Below are 15,791 nucleotides of genomic sequence, written 5' to 3' on the forward strand. Positions count from 1 at the left end.
ATACTACGTGATCCCATGTATATGAAGTATCCAGAAAAGGCAAGTTTGTAGAGACACAAAGTAGACTGTGCTTTCCTACTGCAGGAGAATAGAGAGTGATGACTAACAACTCTCGAGTTTCATTTTGAGGTAATGAAAATATTGTGGAATTTAGTTAGTGGTGATAGCATCACACTTTGTGAATATAGTAAAAACTACTGAATAACATCCCTTAAAATAATAAATTTTATATGTGAATTATACCTCAATTTAAAAAAGTAATTTAAAAGTGATTTTAAAACAATCATGCAGTCACCTTTGGAGGTTGGTATGGCATGAACTAATGATTCTGAAAATGATCAGTATATGGAAATAATTCTTTACTAACTGATGAACAGGGTAACCAAATAGCAGATGAGGAAAAGCTTTAAAAAAATAAAGTTTTTCTGAGGATGTAAATGATTAATGCAGAAGGCCTATAGAATATCGTGATTTTGCTACACCTAATGGAAAATGTAATGATCATCATTGATTGCTAATGAGGGCACTTTATAAAGGATATCTTAGTCCCTTCGGGCTGCTGTAACAAAATACCACAAATTTATTTCCCACAGTTTGGAGGCTGGGAAGTCCAAGATCAATATGCTGGCAGATTCAGTGTCTGGTGAAGGCCTACTTTCTGGTTCATAGATAGCACCTTTTAGCTGTGTCCTCACATGGTGGAAGAAGTGAGGCAGCTCACTGGGGCCTCTTTTATAAGGGCACTAATCGCATTCGTGAGAGCTCTACCCCCATGACTTAATTATTTCCCAAAGGCCTCCACCACCTAACTCCTTGTAGGTTAGAATTTCAACATATGAATTTTGGGGGAACATAAACATTCAGACCATATCAGGATGGATCAGGCAGATAGGATTAGAACCCTCTGGTCCATCTTAATATGACTAAAAAGACATGTGTCTCCTGCCGTCAGTCTATTGAATCAAAGGAGTTTTGTTTCAGAGGGTGCCCATTCACTTTGTAAAATAGTCCTCTACAGTTTTGTTTAAGGTGTGCATTTCTCAACATCTCCAGGCACTCCTGTTTTAATTTTACTGCATCTGGCAGCCTTTCTCAGGAAGTATGGCTTAGGGCAAGATGGAGTCTGTGTTTCTGTTTTCCTTTTCTTTTTGTGTTTTTGTGTGATTTCTGAGAGGAGAGAAGGTCCCAGATATCTTTACCAAGTCATCTTAGACCTAAAAGTCTTTGGGAACCACCTCACTGGATCAGGTAGAAGATAATCCAGACCTGAATGAGGGCAGAGATTATATTGATAAAGTAACAGCATGGATTGATTTGTTATTTGGGGATTAAATTAGGCAGGGCACATAGTAGGGCCTCCATGGATGTTTGATGGCTATTGAATGAACGTAAGTGAATCTGTTCAGTTTTAGGGTTTTATTGCAGCTTTGATATGGATTGTGCCAGTATATCTGTAAAGTTCACTTCTATGGCTGTCATGCATGACTTGAGTCAGTTCTGGGCTTCTAGAGGAGAGGTTACAAACTGGTGGCCAGTAGGACAAACTAGCCTACCACTGTTTTATTTGGTTTTCATAGTGGGTTTTTTTTTCCTTTAATTTCCTGCCAGCATTTCAAAATAGATTTCACATAAAAACCAGGGTTTCTGGCTTCTCTTGAAAAAGCAGATGATCTGGCAAAACTGGACTTATATTTCCTCATGGCAGCAACTCAGCTGACACTGATGCATTAGACCAAGTCCACTGCTGCCTGTGTCGCTCACTGTTCCTGTGAGCATTTGAGCTTGTGACTCTAAGGGCAGCGCTTTCAGGAAGCTGTTTTCTAAATCTTAACGTTACTTTTAGTGATCTTCCTACTTATATTGCTATTTAACACACCATGTGGTTATGTCACTTACTTAATTAGAGTGTAAGGTCTGTAATACCAGTAAGTATGTGTTTTCTGTTTCTGGATCTTATCCATGGTGCTGGTATAGGGCCTTACACACTGTAGCAAGGTGAGTACATATATATCTCTACACTGATTTTTACAGAGTAATTGAGGAAGCCTATAGTGCCAAAACAGTCAAGACCCTTTTATGATCTTCCAAAGCATCTTGACACATTGGTTTGGAAAAGATAGGAAAAAGATTATTATCATCTTGGAGAAATAATTTGTGTTTATTCATGGTAATTCCTGCCTCTTATCTTTACTAATGTTATCAGATAATTTCAGTATTGAAATTACTTGATAAGTTACTTGCATTGTGAAGCTGATAAGCAACATTTTGGATGTTAACTATTTTCTTAGCCGTATTAATTACCTGGATTCTTAGAAGTTAGGATTTTTGGATTTTCTTTTTGTTTTTTTAAAGACAGGTTCTCACTCTTTTGCCCAGGCTGGAGCACAGTGGCACAATCAGCTTACTGCAGCCTCAAACTCCTGGCCTTATGCAATCCTCCTGCCTCAGCCTTCTGACTACCTGGGACTATAGGCATGTGCCATGGCTGTAAAAACAACAACAACAAAAATCAAAAACAAAACAAACAAATCTCTAAACAAATACTTTTTTTTTTTTTTTTGAGATGGGGATCTTACTGTATTGCCCAGGCTGGTCTCAAACTCCTGGCCTCAAGCAGTCCTTCCACTTTAGCCTCCCAAGTAGCTGGGATTACAGGTGTAAGCCACTGGGCCTGGTTCTTTGAAGTTAGGTTTTATAAGTATTTTCTCATAGGTAAAATGATTTCAGAAAATAAGTGGAAAGAGCTGAGGTTTTACTGCGATCTTCATTGTCAGGAAGAATATAGAAAAATGAATTTTTAGAAAAGTGTTATTTGATGCTCTAAGTGCAGAGATATAATGAAAACTGTTGATGGTAATATTAGGAATATAGGAAAGGGCTGTGTTGTGTGCATGTGATTGGGTCATAGAGCTCAATTTAAGTCATTGAATCGATGACTGTAAAGTTTTTTTTTTAAATTATTTTATAACACAAATCTGTCTTTTTAGCCTCACACTAGCCAGTTAGGTAATGATTTTGAATCATCTAGTTTGAACATTGTAAATGTTGGTTTCATGCCAAGAATATTTAACCCTTATTGTGTTTTCATTTGTACATTAGGTGCGAAATTCATCCACACTTCTGTTTAGTGCCTTGATCACAAGAATTTTTGGAGTTAAAAGGGCAAAGGATGAACATTCCAAAACAAATAGGTAAGCTCCATTTACGGCTAACTTTACTTTTTTTTTTTAAATACAATATTGTCCTGGCCAAAAACAAATTTTGAAATTGTGCCTACTGTTATAGATTCATCTAGAGCATAAAACTATAAAAATACTATAATGAATTAACCTATGCTGCCAAGTTTTATAAACCCTTGGGCAAAAATATCAACGGTTTAATAAGTGGACCTTTCAAAGTGACAAAAATTTAGCAAGGTAGCAAGGAGTGAAATGTAGAGCTTGTTTCTCCATGCAAAAGCTAGTGTTTTTTTTTTTTTTTTTTAATTGCATCTTCTTTAAGTATTCCTGAATGTCTTAACTTTACTTGTATATATTATCCTAGCTTGTATAATATCTTTAATTTTATAGGTGGAAGTTTAAATGTTTATGATCCTCTCATTAGAACATCTCTCACATTACCTTTGCATTAATCTCTGGTACTAAGAGGAGCACCTATATGTGTTAACCACAAGAAATAAACAGTGCTTTTTACTTTTGGTCTTTAGTTTTATGTTTACCCTCTAATTTGTTTTTGTCTTAACAAAACAGCTTTTTTGTTATGCCTGAAAAGAAACCTGTGGAACCATTGTGCTTTTGGGTAGTTTTTAGATAAAAATGCACAAGATCTGTTTGTTTTTAAAGAAAAGCTTTGAATAGTTGTTCTTCAGCACTTAAGAGGATTTAATGGTAATCTAATTGACTTGCAATTGTTAACACTAGATGTCACTGTTGCTGCACATTTAATTACTTCCTTAACTTTATTTAGGACCCAGTTTGGCCCAGTGATCTTTCTCTTGAGGATCTAGAGTTATATTCAAAGCCCTATTCCCTTCTTACCTAAAAAAGTCATATGCTTCATATTTAAGTTTTAAGCTAATGTTTATTGAAATGCATTTTTGTGTGATGGAACTAAATCTTAGGAATTAAAAAAATATGAAATCATTTTGTGATGTACTAGTGATAATTCTAATGAAACCTACTATGGTATTTCCGAATTATCGTTTAAATTGCTTCTTGTCACCCTGTAACATTCACCATATATTTAAAAGGAAGGTAACTGGTTCTAAGTATAAATCCCTTGAGCATGTTCAGGCAATACCAGAGAGCTTTTTAATTTTTTTTTTAACTGAGTATTTTTTAAATAAATAAAACATTACTCTTGTGGAGGGATGATTATGATTTTTATTTTTTAGCCTATTCTTAAAGAAATTCTTCCTGTCACTAACTTGAAATCACTAATATTTGTTTTTCCTTAGCTTTGTCTATTTTGTTAATAATTCTCCAGTGTGCTACAGTTTAAAACAGTTGGGTCATGTTATAAGGCCTTGATAAATACTGGTATAAATGAAATATGATGTTAAGTCATCAAACAAGTAAAATTAATGTTTAAGACTGAACTTGAAGAAAATTTGTTTTGTTTTTTATGAAGTGATTCTTGAATGTATTTATAAGTATATATACATTTTACTATGTGTAGGAGAAAATGATCAGAAAATGAGAAAACCTCATTTAGGTTGTATCTGAGGGAGGAATAATAGGGCAGTGATACCATACAATTTTAATTTTTTGCCAAAGTTACAATGATGGAAACCTCCATTATAAATTTATTCCTCTTGGATAGGAAAGATTACAAAATATATAAGGTTTCTAGAAAAAAAGGAAATAGGAATGAGACAGTTTTTAACTGTGAAGAATGTGAGAGCTTTTAATTTTAGTAATCTGAAGATCAGTATGGACCATTATGTGTACAAGGCTTCTGTTCCCTGTTTAACCCATGAAGATATATTTCTTGGCAGCTCCCATTAGGTTTGCTTTGCAAAACCTTTAGTGTCTTAAATTTGCAGTTGCTTGTGATGGTTCTTTTAGTTGTAGTTTGTTTAATTATGTCACTTTTTGTTGAAATGTTTATATGCCTGTTCCTTCCAATATTAACTTCCTGAAGGAAGGACCTTTTTCATCTGTTCTGGGTATGTAATGGGCACTTTAAGAAGGCTAGTAATAATGATATCTTGGTTGGTTACTTATCCACCGGATAACTAACCTCAGCCGGTGACACATCTCACAAGTCAGTTGTTTCCTATCACAACCACAGATTGTCCTGCTCGCAATTTGGAAATGTGTGTTCTTGGTCAGAGGGAACTGGACATAAAAAGAACGTCTGCTTTTTCCATCTAATGGGAAATAAAGGTCTAACTTGGAGTAAACAAACCTGGTTTCTAGGCATTTTGCTGCCACTGGAGATGACCTTAATAGGCCCCCTTATCCACTTTGCACTTCAGTTTCTCCATCTATATACCAGGAATAATAAGATCTGTGCTGTGTACTCCTAGGGCTATTGTGAGGATAAAACAAACTATTAGAAGTTCATTTTCTTTAAAATATTGGAAGTCCTAGGCGATTAGAGATATAGTTTGGTTTTTCTTTCTGTTACCACTTCTGTGACTGTACTCATCTGATTGTCTTGCTCTTAAGACCGTGCTTTCTGAGGACAAGGTCAGTATCTTAACCATTCTTGGGTACCTAGAGTCTAGCATAGTATCTGGCATATAGGAGGCATATAGGAATAATTGCCTAATGAATAAGTAAATTTTGTTACTAGAGGAGAAATAAGAAATCTGGTTTCTGCTCCTGCGTTTGTTACAATATAACCACTGTAATCAACTGAGACAAAATAGCCAACCTCTCTGGGCTTTGGTTTTCTCCTCTGTAAAATAAGGTTTGGAATATCCCTGAGGTCTTTTCTTTCTTTAAAATACTAAAGTAAGCCTTTACATAATGTTACTGGAATTGTAAGTTTGGTAAAATGATGTATTCCCAGTGCTGTAGAACAGTCCCTGTCGCATAGTAGAGACAAGAAGTTCCTGTTCCATATATAAAGAAAGGAGCAGAGGATCCTTTGTAAGTGTGTAGAGTGTACCTGTAATGACTGAATTTTTACACCCATTAGTCGTAGTTTAGATGTGTTTTTTGGATTTTAAAGAATGAGAAAACACAAGTTTCACTTGTGCTTTTAAAATAATGTTATTACATTTTAATTTTTAAAGCTCTTTTCCTTTCTGTTTATTGCTGCCTGACTGACTTGGCCTGACAGAATGAAGAACTGATTTTGTGTAAAATCGGAACCAGCAAAGCTCTTGCAACCTGTACAATATGCATGTTTTCTAAAATAGCCTCCATCTCCATGTGAGTGAGCTCACCTTCATAGCTCCTCATTTCTTATAGGACAGGAGCTAAACTAATATGGCGCTTAGCTCTAGGTCTTTCCCTTTAGCCCCTGTGTGTATTAACTTTCAGCTGTGAGTCCCAGCTAAATGACACATGTCAATATGTAGCAATCAGAAAAGGTTTATTTTTGACTTCTTGGAGTGTGCTTTGCCAAAGCTTCATACAGGTGCTTAATGTACAGTGTTGTCTAGCTTTTGCACGTTCTCTCCACCTTAAATCAGTGAGCCAATGAGAATTTGAAAGCACTTATCATGAACTCAGTATTAACATAATAGGAGAGTGCATGAAGAATATAAAACTTGGATCTTACTCAAGGAGTTTACAGTTCAGTTAGGAAGACAAAAATTGTTACATGTGAGTCAGATACAAATAGGAGACACCATATAAAAATCACAATGTGATGTGATGAACACATTAGAAATTTATAAACGGGAGAATTGAGTGGAGTATATCTTGGGGGGAGGTAGTATTTTTTACAAGGCATTGGGAAATGAGTAGATTTGGGGTACATGGAAACAGGTAGATTGAAAGAGGAACAAAATAATGTCTTGTTTACTGTGTTAAGTACAATCTCTATTCTACCTTATTAAAGAGAGCTCATATTCAAATTAATAGCTTAGGATAATTTAGTACAATTTAAGAAGAAAATGTGTTTCTAAAATCATGGGAAGATCCAAGTAAAATTGTTTCTAGTGACTATGTTGGGAGATGTTAAATTGTATTTATTTTATTTTCCAGGGTATAAGTGATAGAGAATTATTTTAGTTATTTTTCTTAGCATTTTAGTGGTGTAGGCCTGGAAGGATCCTTCAAGGGGCATCTAATCCAGTCCAGCATCATGCTTATAGAGAGATTTTGAAGCAATTTCCAGACAGACTGGCTTCTCTCCTGTTCTTAATGTTTTCTAGGAAAAGAGATTCCACAAGTTTCTGTGGTTACCCACTCTATTGTTTGGGAAAGAATTGAATTCTCAAAACTAAAATTGAAAGCTGCAGGGCAATTGGGTTTTCATATTTTAGAGAATGTAATTATTAGAATTCAGAATAGCTTATTTGCTTTGAACTACATAGTAACTTGTAGCAAGCCCTATTTGGCCAAATTGAAAAACAGAATTTTCTTTTGACTGTGGCCAGGGTAATTTTTTTTTCTTTTTTTTTTTTTTTTTTTTTCCCCCAAGATGGAGTCTCGCACTGTTGCCCAGGCTGGAGTTGAATGGCAGGATCTCAACTCACTGCAACCTCTGTCTCCTGGGTTCACGCAATTCTCCTGCCTCAGCCTCCCGAGTAGCTGGGATAACAGGTGCACACTACCATACCTGGCTAATTTTTTGTAATTTTTTTTTTAGTAGAAATGGGGTTTCACTATGTTGGCCAGATTAGTCTTGAACTCCTGACCTTGTGATCCACCTGCCTCAGCCTCCCAAAGTGCTGGGATTATAGGCGTGAGCGGCCAGGGTAATATTAACATCCTCAAACCCAAACAGTTCTAATTTTCTCCACTGAACAAGCATTTATTATGTTTTTACTCTGGGCCAGGCCCTCTGCTAGTTACTGGGATCCAAAGATAAATCAGAAATACTCTCTGCCCTAGGGGACTCCAAGTCTGATGAAGAATATGGCAGTTATCTGTGGTGCTGGAGTCTCTGTTCAGTTGTGTAGAAGGACAGGAGAAGTTGTGAAGGAAGGTAACATTTCTTTAGTGCGTGGGGCATGCCAGACCCTTTATACACGTCTAACTTAGCCGAGATCGCAGCTCTGCGAGGTAGGTAGTATCATCCTCATTTCACAGAAGAGGAACCTAAGGCTCATGAGGTTTAGCTACTTGCCTGTGGCCATACAGCCAGAAGTGGCAGAACTAGAACAACAAAGCGAGTTCCATCTGCAGAGCACATGCTGTTACACACCAAACAACGGATTCCCTCATGGGCAGGGTGTCACCTTTTTGGAGTTGGCTTTAGGTTTTATTTTGTCAGACTCTGTGGGAAATTAGCCACTTCACCCAAAATCTGAATGTTGACCAATAATCTCAAATCTCCCACATAGTAGGTTGATTTTAGCAGGAAAGGTAGGAGTGGACCAAAGGAGAATTTTGTTTTGGGTTGACTTTAAAATTCTTTATCTGGACGGTGGAAGACAATAAGGATGTGTACTTTTTGGTGCATGAATGTTATTTACCTCAATGAGCCCCTCACTGTTCTCATGTAGACAGAGGTGAGGGAGGAGCAAGGCTCAAGATTTCTAATGTCAACTGGGAATGTCGTAAACTATGAAGGTAGAAATCTTAGTTTTCTGGTTAGAAAGTAGAGAATGAATGAAATTACCCCAATAAGGATATCAGTATTGCTAGCAAGAAGTTAACTTTTTTTTTTTTTTAACATTTATCTCTGAAACTCTTAATATTTGATAATAGTTTGGTGCTATTGATAGAGGATTTTGAGGCTTATGATAATTCTTGCTTATGATATGATTTCTCTAGACTTAACTCTTTCTCTAGAGTCTGTGCTTATATCTTTCATTGATATCTTTAATTAAAATGATATTAATAACCATTATTATTATTTGTTTTTATCTTTGAGAGGACCTAGGAAGTCATCCAGTCTCATTCTCATTTTGCAGATCTGAAAATTGAGGTGCAGAAAAGTTAAGCCATTTGTGCAAGGTCACAGAGCCAGTACTGGTGATAGAATTTAATGGTTATTTTTAGTTCACAATAAGCTCAACTAAAACATTTAAAAAAATCAGTCAATTATTTAGAAATGAAGTTTCTGTTAGCAACAATACTAGTTTGGATTCAGATGATTCTGATTTAAAATATGAAGTTTATTTTCTCAAAGAGGTACTTTAATTATCATAAGATTATAAATATTAATGATTTGAAAGTAAGTTAAGAGCTCTAGTGTTTTGGTGTAGTCTGGAGTGTCATTCATGCATTTTGCAGAGTTGTTTGTAGAATTAACATTCAATCATTTATCTGCTCTTTAGGCAGAGTAGATAAATGAGTATTTTTGGAGACTGAGAGGTAAAGTACAAGTTTTGTGTAACCCTGGTTGAGATGTTCCTAAAGTCAGAATTAAGTCTATACTGACACTTTGGCCTATTAGAGAGTTTCATGTTTCAAGTTTTTGTTCATTCTTAGGTTCATAGATTACAAGTAGGAGAACCACAAATAAAGTTTTTAACTGAAAAGAAGTTCTTAAAAAGAAATGTTTTCATGAACTTGAAGTGGGAATTAGTCATTGTGTTCTTAAATATTGACTCTTACGTAGACCAAGTAATCTTTATTTCTAAGTACTGCTTCAGGCCATTGCCTTCTTTAATAACTAAGGCATTGTTACTTTAGTTTGAGCATGTTCTATGGAATTTTGGCAGTGCATGTATCCTCTTTCTGCATCTTAGTAAAAGCATGAGTAAATATTTTTTCTTAGCTTTGGTATTTTTGTAGCTTACATTTTATATGAGCCAGACTAATATAATGTAATACCAGGATTACATAATTTAAGACGTCAGGATTGCTTCCAGGACTATGAGATAAAGTCTTCATTTATCAGGGGGTTTATAAGCAGTATTTCTTGCTCCTTCAATACCTGTAGAGAAATACCACTGAGCTATTTTCCAAATGAGAAAATGGAGTCTAAGAGGTTAAAGCCAGAGGGAACAGTTTCTTTAGAACTTGGATAATATTTGTTTATTCAGAACTTGGTCCTTGTAACTACTGATTTGAGTAATGTACAGTTGGGAAATCTCAGGAATTTCCAGCTATTGTTTTTATACATTGAACTTTTAAAGAAAATATACTCTTAATTTTTTCATTGAATACTCCTTATGGACCTTGGCATCCTGGTATGTACAAAAGTAGTTTATAACACGTCTGAGATTTCAAGGAGTTTGCCATTTATTGAGAGGTAAGACCAACATGGAAACTAGTTTAGGAAATGTGAGTATCAAACTCTCTGGTACTGACTGTCAGGGGATAAGAGGTCAGAGGAGGGATGAGGCCAGTCTCCATGTAGCAGTCTGGGTTGAATTCGGACTTGAAAGGATGGTCAGGATTTGAATAGGTAGAGAAGAGGGTGTTGCATATGGGATCATGTAACATAAACAGAGATGTAGAAGTTGGAACACACATTGTACATGTCTAAGAAAATTAAAAGATGAATCAGATGAGGAAAGAGAGGACATGATGGAAGTGTTCATTCAGTCATTCATTCCTAGAGCAAGGATTCATGGTCACTTAGTCTGCATAGGCACTGTACTAGGTTCTGAGAGACTATCAGTGAGTGTGGAAAACAGACATGTCAGGAGACTAGTTTGAATTTTACAGAACATTAGGATTCATTTAGAAGTCTTTGTATCTGAGTATTCTTTGATAAAACCATTGCTTTAGGAATTATTTGAGAAGTGATTGCATTCTGTACCACTGGCTGTTGGGCATGGAGAATGTGATGCAAGGCCTTGAAAGGGAGTTGCTCATGAATAAGTAGCTCTCTCTGTAGATTTTAAAGCCTGGTTACAATTTGGTGTGATTATTTCTGTGTTTAGTGTTTGTGTGCCACTTCTAAATTGAGTAGCAGCTATGTTAATGGGGAATGTATGTCCTATGTTTTAGGGAATACTAGTTTTCTCAAGAAATTAAGTGATGTTTAGTGAAAAATAGATTTTTCTGTTATTCACTGACTAGAAATGCTGAATTAGATAATGACAGGTTCTCAGACCTGTGCTATAATGTGTTTTGAGAATCTTCAAGAGTGGGATATAGCATGCAGTATGAGCATTTCCCTAAATTATTTGACCATGGAGATTCTCTCTCTTCCCTTCTCTCTCTCTGTCTCTCAAAGAACATATATTGCCATTTTTTTTCCATCCAACAGTTTGGGGAATACTGCTGTCGGGATACTGATTAAGGCAGGTGAAAGGCATACTTCTGATTATTAGGAGCAGTAGATATATCTACTGTGAGAAAGATATATATATTTAAGATATATCTTGGTAGCAACAGAAAGGATTAGTTTTAGTTACAGCTAAATACACTGTAAATTATCCCACGTTGTCAGATAAAAATGTAAAATAGTGTCCTACATATAGTAGGTAGTCAATGCATTTGAATCTAGGAAAGTTTCATAATTGTAGACCTTTAAAAATTCTATAATAACTAAAATGCCTCTTTGAGAGAATGAACTTTATATTCTAGGTTAGAATCGTCTAACATTTTGTCAGAAGATAATTTGTCAGAAGATAATTTCCATTTTCCCAATGACTTGACCATTAGTATGGGGAAGATAGTGCCTATAATACAGTTGATGAACTAATCAGCAAGATTAGTACCTAACTTGCATGACTGTGATATATGTATCTGTTTGTGGGGTGGGTGAAGAGTGCCGATAGGGAGAAGGACATAACATAGTAACCAGCTTTGAAATACAGTCTTGCTAGTAAATTAAATAGCATACTCTGTTGTTGTCATTCCTAATCCCCACAGTAATAGCACCGTCTGTTAACATTTACCCAGAGGCTTGAAATAATTAAGACTTATACAGCTGGAATGCTTTTGGCTGCAAATAACAGTAAACCCAAATCAAAATTTAAATACAGACAACTTACTATCCCATATATAACCAGGAAATTTTAAAGAGGATTGATTCTTTTGAGGTTGAAAACATCATCAGAGACTCCGATTTCCCTTCATGTTTCTGCTGTGCCATCCTTGATGTGATGCCATGAGCCCCAGGCAAGCTTCCTTCATGGTTGCAAGATGGCTTCAGTTCCAGCCATCATAGCCAGACACTGCAGTGTCTAGGCACAATACCCAGTGGCCTTGTGCATTTCTGTTTCTTTTTAAGAGCAACAGCATTTCCTCTTGTTTATGTTCCCATGTTCCCACCTCCACACTCTACACACTTTTCTTCATATCTTGTTGGCCAGAGTTAACATCTTAGCATGCCCCAGCTTATCCCTGGTGGGGGAAATAGATCCACTGTAATTAGACTAATAGGATTCATCAGTTGGGTCTGGGGTTGGTGCTGGTCCTCCCCGAAGCACGTGACTACTCAGAAGGGTGAATACCCAACCAAAATCAGTTCTGTTAAAAGGAAGGATGAGATAGAGGAATAAATATTGATTAGGCAACTAATGGTGTGTGCTACTACATTCTTCTAGGCTATCTGAAAAGCTTTGAAAATGTTTGTGTTAAGAACAGTGACTTAAGAAGACTATGTATGTAGTATTTTAGCTTAATAGGAAAATATATTTTTGTTTTATGTATTTTCTTTATGTAATTATTAAAAGATATGAAGTAGTGCAAGTGTCTGGATATATGATTCCATAAAATTCATTCCTGTAAGCAGCTTGCATTATAAAAATTTCACCCAGGAACAAAGTCTGTGTCTTTACACATGACTTTACAAAGTTTTGTAGAATGTTAAAATAGAGATTCTGAATAGGATGTAATCAGTTCCTAACCAAGAAAATGCTATTCTGCAATATGAAATGTCTCCCTGGTTCAGAGCTAATCTCTAACAAGCTAACAGAATGTTAACATTGTTTTTTAATATAAACTCTAATTCACTTTGGAGTTTCACCTCTATATTATCACATTGATTTTCTTCTTGTACGGCCAAATAATGTGAAGTCAAATAGTCTTTCTAGGGTTTTTTTTTTTTTTTTTTTTTTGAGACAGGGCCTGGCTCTGTCGCCCAGGCTAGAGTGCAGTGGCACGACCTTGGCTCACTGCAACCTCTGCCTCCTGGGCTCAAGCCATCCTCCCGCCGCCTCAACTTCCCAAGTAGCTGGGGCTACACGTGTGTGCCACCATGCCTGGCTAATTTTTGTATTTTTTGTAGAGACAGGGTTTCGCCATTTGCCCAGGCTGGTCCCAAATTCCTGAGCTCAAGTGATCCACCCACCTCAGCCTCTCAAAGTGATAGGATTACAGGTGTGAGCCACCATGCCCAGCCGTCTTTCTAAATTTGTTGGAATTATTAATTATTTTTATTTATGAACCAAAGTGTTTTGATGTAACTTTTTGGTCTCTGAACTCAACTTAGGTCAGTTGTCCTGAACAATCTCTCTTTCTCTGTCTGCTAGGTTTCTTTCTTTTCTGTCCTCTAAACTCTAAATGTTTTTTCAGCACATACTGCCTCTATAGAAGTGGTCCATGAGGCAGTCTGGGTCAGGGCAGACCGCTCAGGCTCAATAGAAGATGGGGTCAGACTAACTTCTCTTGAGAAAGAAACAGATTACTAAATCTTGGAGGGCTAGAATTTTCCACTCTATAAGCACAATTCTAGAAGCATCTAATGCTCTTCAGACATCTTCATCTTTCTTTTATTTATCTCTGTGATAACTCAAATTCTGAATACCTGAAGTTGATTTAGATACATATAAATGGTCAATTGCATACTTCCCTCCTTCAATTCACTTGATTTCCTCTTTTGCCCCCTATAAGCAAAGCCTTCCTATGCCGCTGGTTCCATTTTCTATGATTAGTGTCCTGTTTAGGTGATTCAACATTTTTTTTCTTCATCATTCATTCAGCACAGACGTTTGCTAGGTTCAAGGATCTGATTACTGAGGGGAGTACAGACATTTATAAAATATGGTCGAATTGGAGAAGAGTGGAGGAGGAGAGATGACACTTGAACTCAGCTGTAAAAATAACTCTAAAACAAAGTGGAAAGCTGTCAGTACTCTGTGAACTCCTTTCCTCTCTGTCAGGGGAAGAGCCTGCATGTTTCACTTCTCCCATTTCCTCACTTCAGCTCCACTGTGTAATTGTACCTGGAACAGAGCTTTCTCACACTCTTAAAACACACATCCTCTTTAAACCCCTTCCTCATTCCCATCTCTTTAATTCTTCTTCCATTAAGGTGAGAAAATGTCATCTATTTCTGTATATTTCTTCCTTCTTTTGCTCTATCCATATGACAGTAAGTGATTCAGGTCATGGTTGACAAACACAGAGCAGTATTGATGATATGCCTCTCCTACCTGCACAGTCATGCCCCACATAACATTTCAGTCAATGACAGACCACATACATATATGACGATGGTTCCATAAGATTATAGTGGAGCTGAAAAATTCCTATCCCCTATGATGTCTCAGCACAATGTGTTAGTCACATGTTTGTGGTGATGCTGGTGTAAAACCTACCTCTGCTGTGCTGTCAGTTGTATAAAAGTCAAGCACGGGCCGGGCGCGGTGGCTCACACCTGTAATCCCTGTAATCTGGGAGGCCGAGGCAGATGGATCACCTGAGGTCAGGAGTCTGAGACCAGCCTGGCCAACATGGTGAAACCTCGTCTGTACTAAAAATACAAAAATTAGCTGGGTGTGGTGGCAGGTGCCTGTAATCCCAGCTACTCGGGAGGCTGAGGCAGGAGAATCGCTTGAGCCCAGGAGGCAGAGGTTGTGGTGAGCCAAGATCACGCCACTGCACTCCAGCCTGGGTGAGAGGGAGACTCCGTCTCCAAAAAAAAAAGCCTAACATGTACGATTATGTACCATAATGTGATACTTGATAAAAAACGATGATGTTACTGGTTTATGTATTTACTATAATATATCTTTTATTGTTATTTTAGAGTGTACTCCTACTTATTAAAAAAAAAAGTTAACTGTAAAACAGGCTCAGGCGGGTCCTTCGGGGGTATCCAGAAGAGGGCGTCGTTCTCATAGGAGACAACAGCTCCATGCTTGTTATTGCTCCTGATGACCTTTCAGTGCGACAGAATGTAGAGGTGGGATATTGATGATCTTGACCTTGTGTAGGCCTCGGCTAATGTTCGTGTTTTCTTTTTAACAAACAAGTTTAAAAAGTAAGATAATAAATTTTAAAAATAGGAAAAGCTTATAGAATAAGTGTATAAAGAAAGGAAATATTTTTGTACAGCTGAATAATGTGTTGCGTTTTAACCTTTGTTACAGAAGATCAAAAAGTTAAAAATTTTAAGTTTATAAAGTAAAAGTTACAGTAAGCTAAGATTAATTTACCATAGAAGAAGGAAAAATTTTTTAAAATAAATTTAGTATAGCCTTAGGATACAGTGTTTATAAAGTCTCCAGTAGTGTACAGTAGTGTTCTAGGCCTTCATGTTCACCCACCACTCACTCTGACTCACCTCAGAACAACTTCCAGTCCTGCAGGCTCCATTCGTGGTAACTGCCCTAGACAGGTGTGCCATTTTTTTAAATCTCTTATAGGATATTTTATTCTTTTTCTATGCTTAGTATGTTTAGAAACACATATACTTACTGTGTTAGCATTGTCTACAGTATTTGGTACAATAACATGTTGTACAGGTTTGTAGCATAGGAGTAGTAGGCTATACCATATAGCCTAGGTACGTAATGGGTTATACCATGTAGGGTT

General features: G+C 36.7%; 1 protein-coding gene across 7 annotated transcripts in view; it reads left to right on the forward strand.

Moving 5' to 3' along the window:
- The window catches only part of THADA (THADA armadillo repeat containing), a 361,316-nt gene that overhangs the window by 100,137 nt on the left and 245,388 nt on the right, over positions 1 to 15,791 (forward strand). For all 7 annotated transcript variants that reach the window (XM_024242323.3, XM_024242322.3, XM_063713447.1 and 4 more), the window contains one exon: positions 3,100 to 3,191. In XM_024242323.3, the coding sequence (XP_024098091.2) occupies positions 3,100 to 3,191 (92 nt within the window). The remainder of the gene's footprint in view (positions 1 to 3,099; positions 3,192 to 15,791) is intronic.

The sequence above is a fragment of the Pongo abelii genome, chromosome 12, assembly GCF_028885655.2.
Source record: "Pongo abelii isolate AG06213 chromosome 12, NHGRI_mPonAbe1-v2.0_pri, whole genome shotgun sequence".
NCBI lineage: Eukaryota > Metazoa > Chordata > Mammalia > Primates > Hominidae > Pongo > Pongo abelii.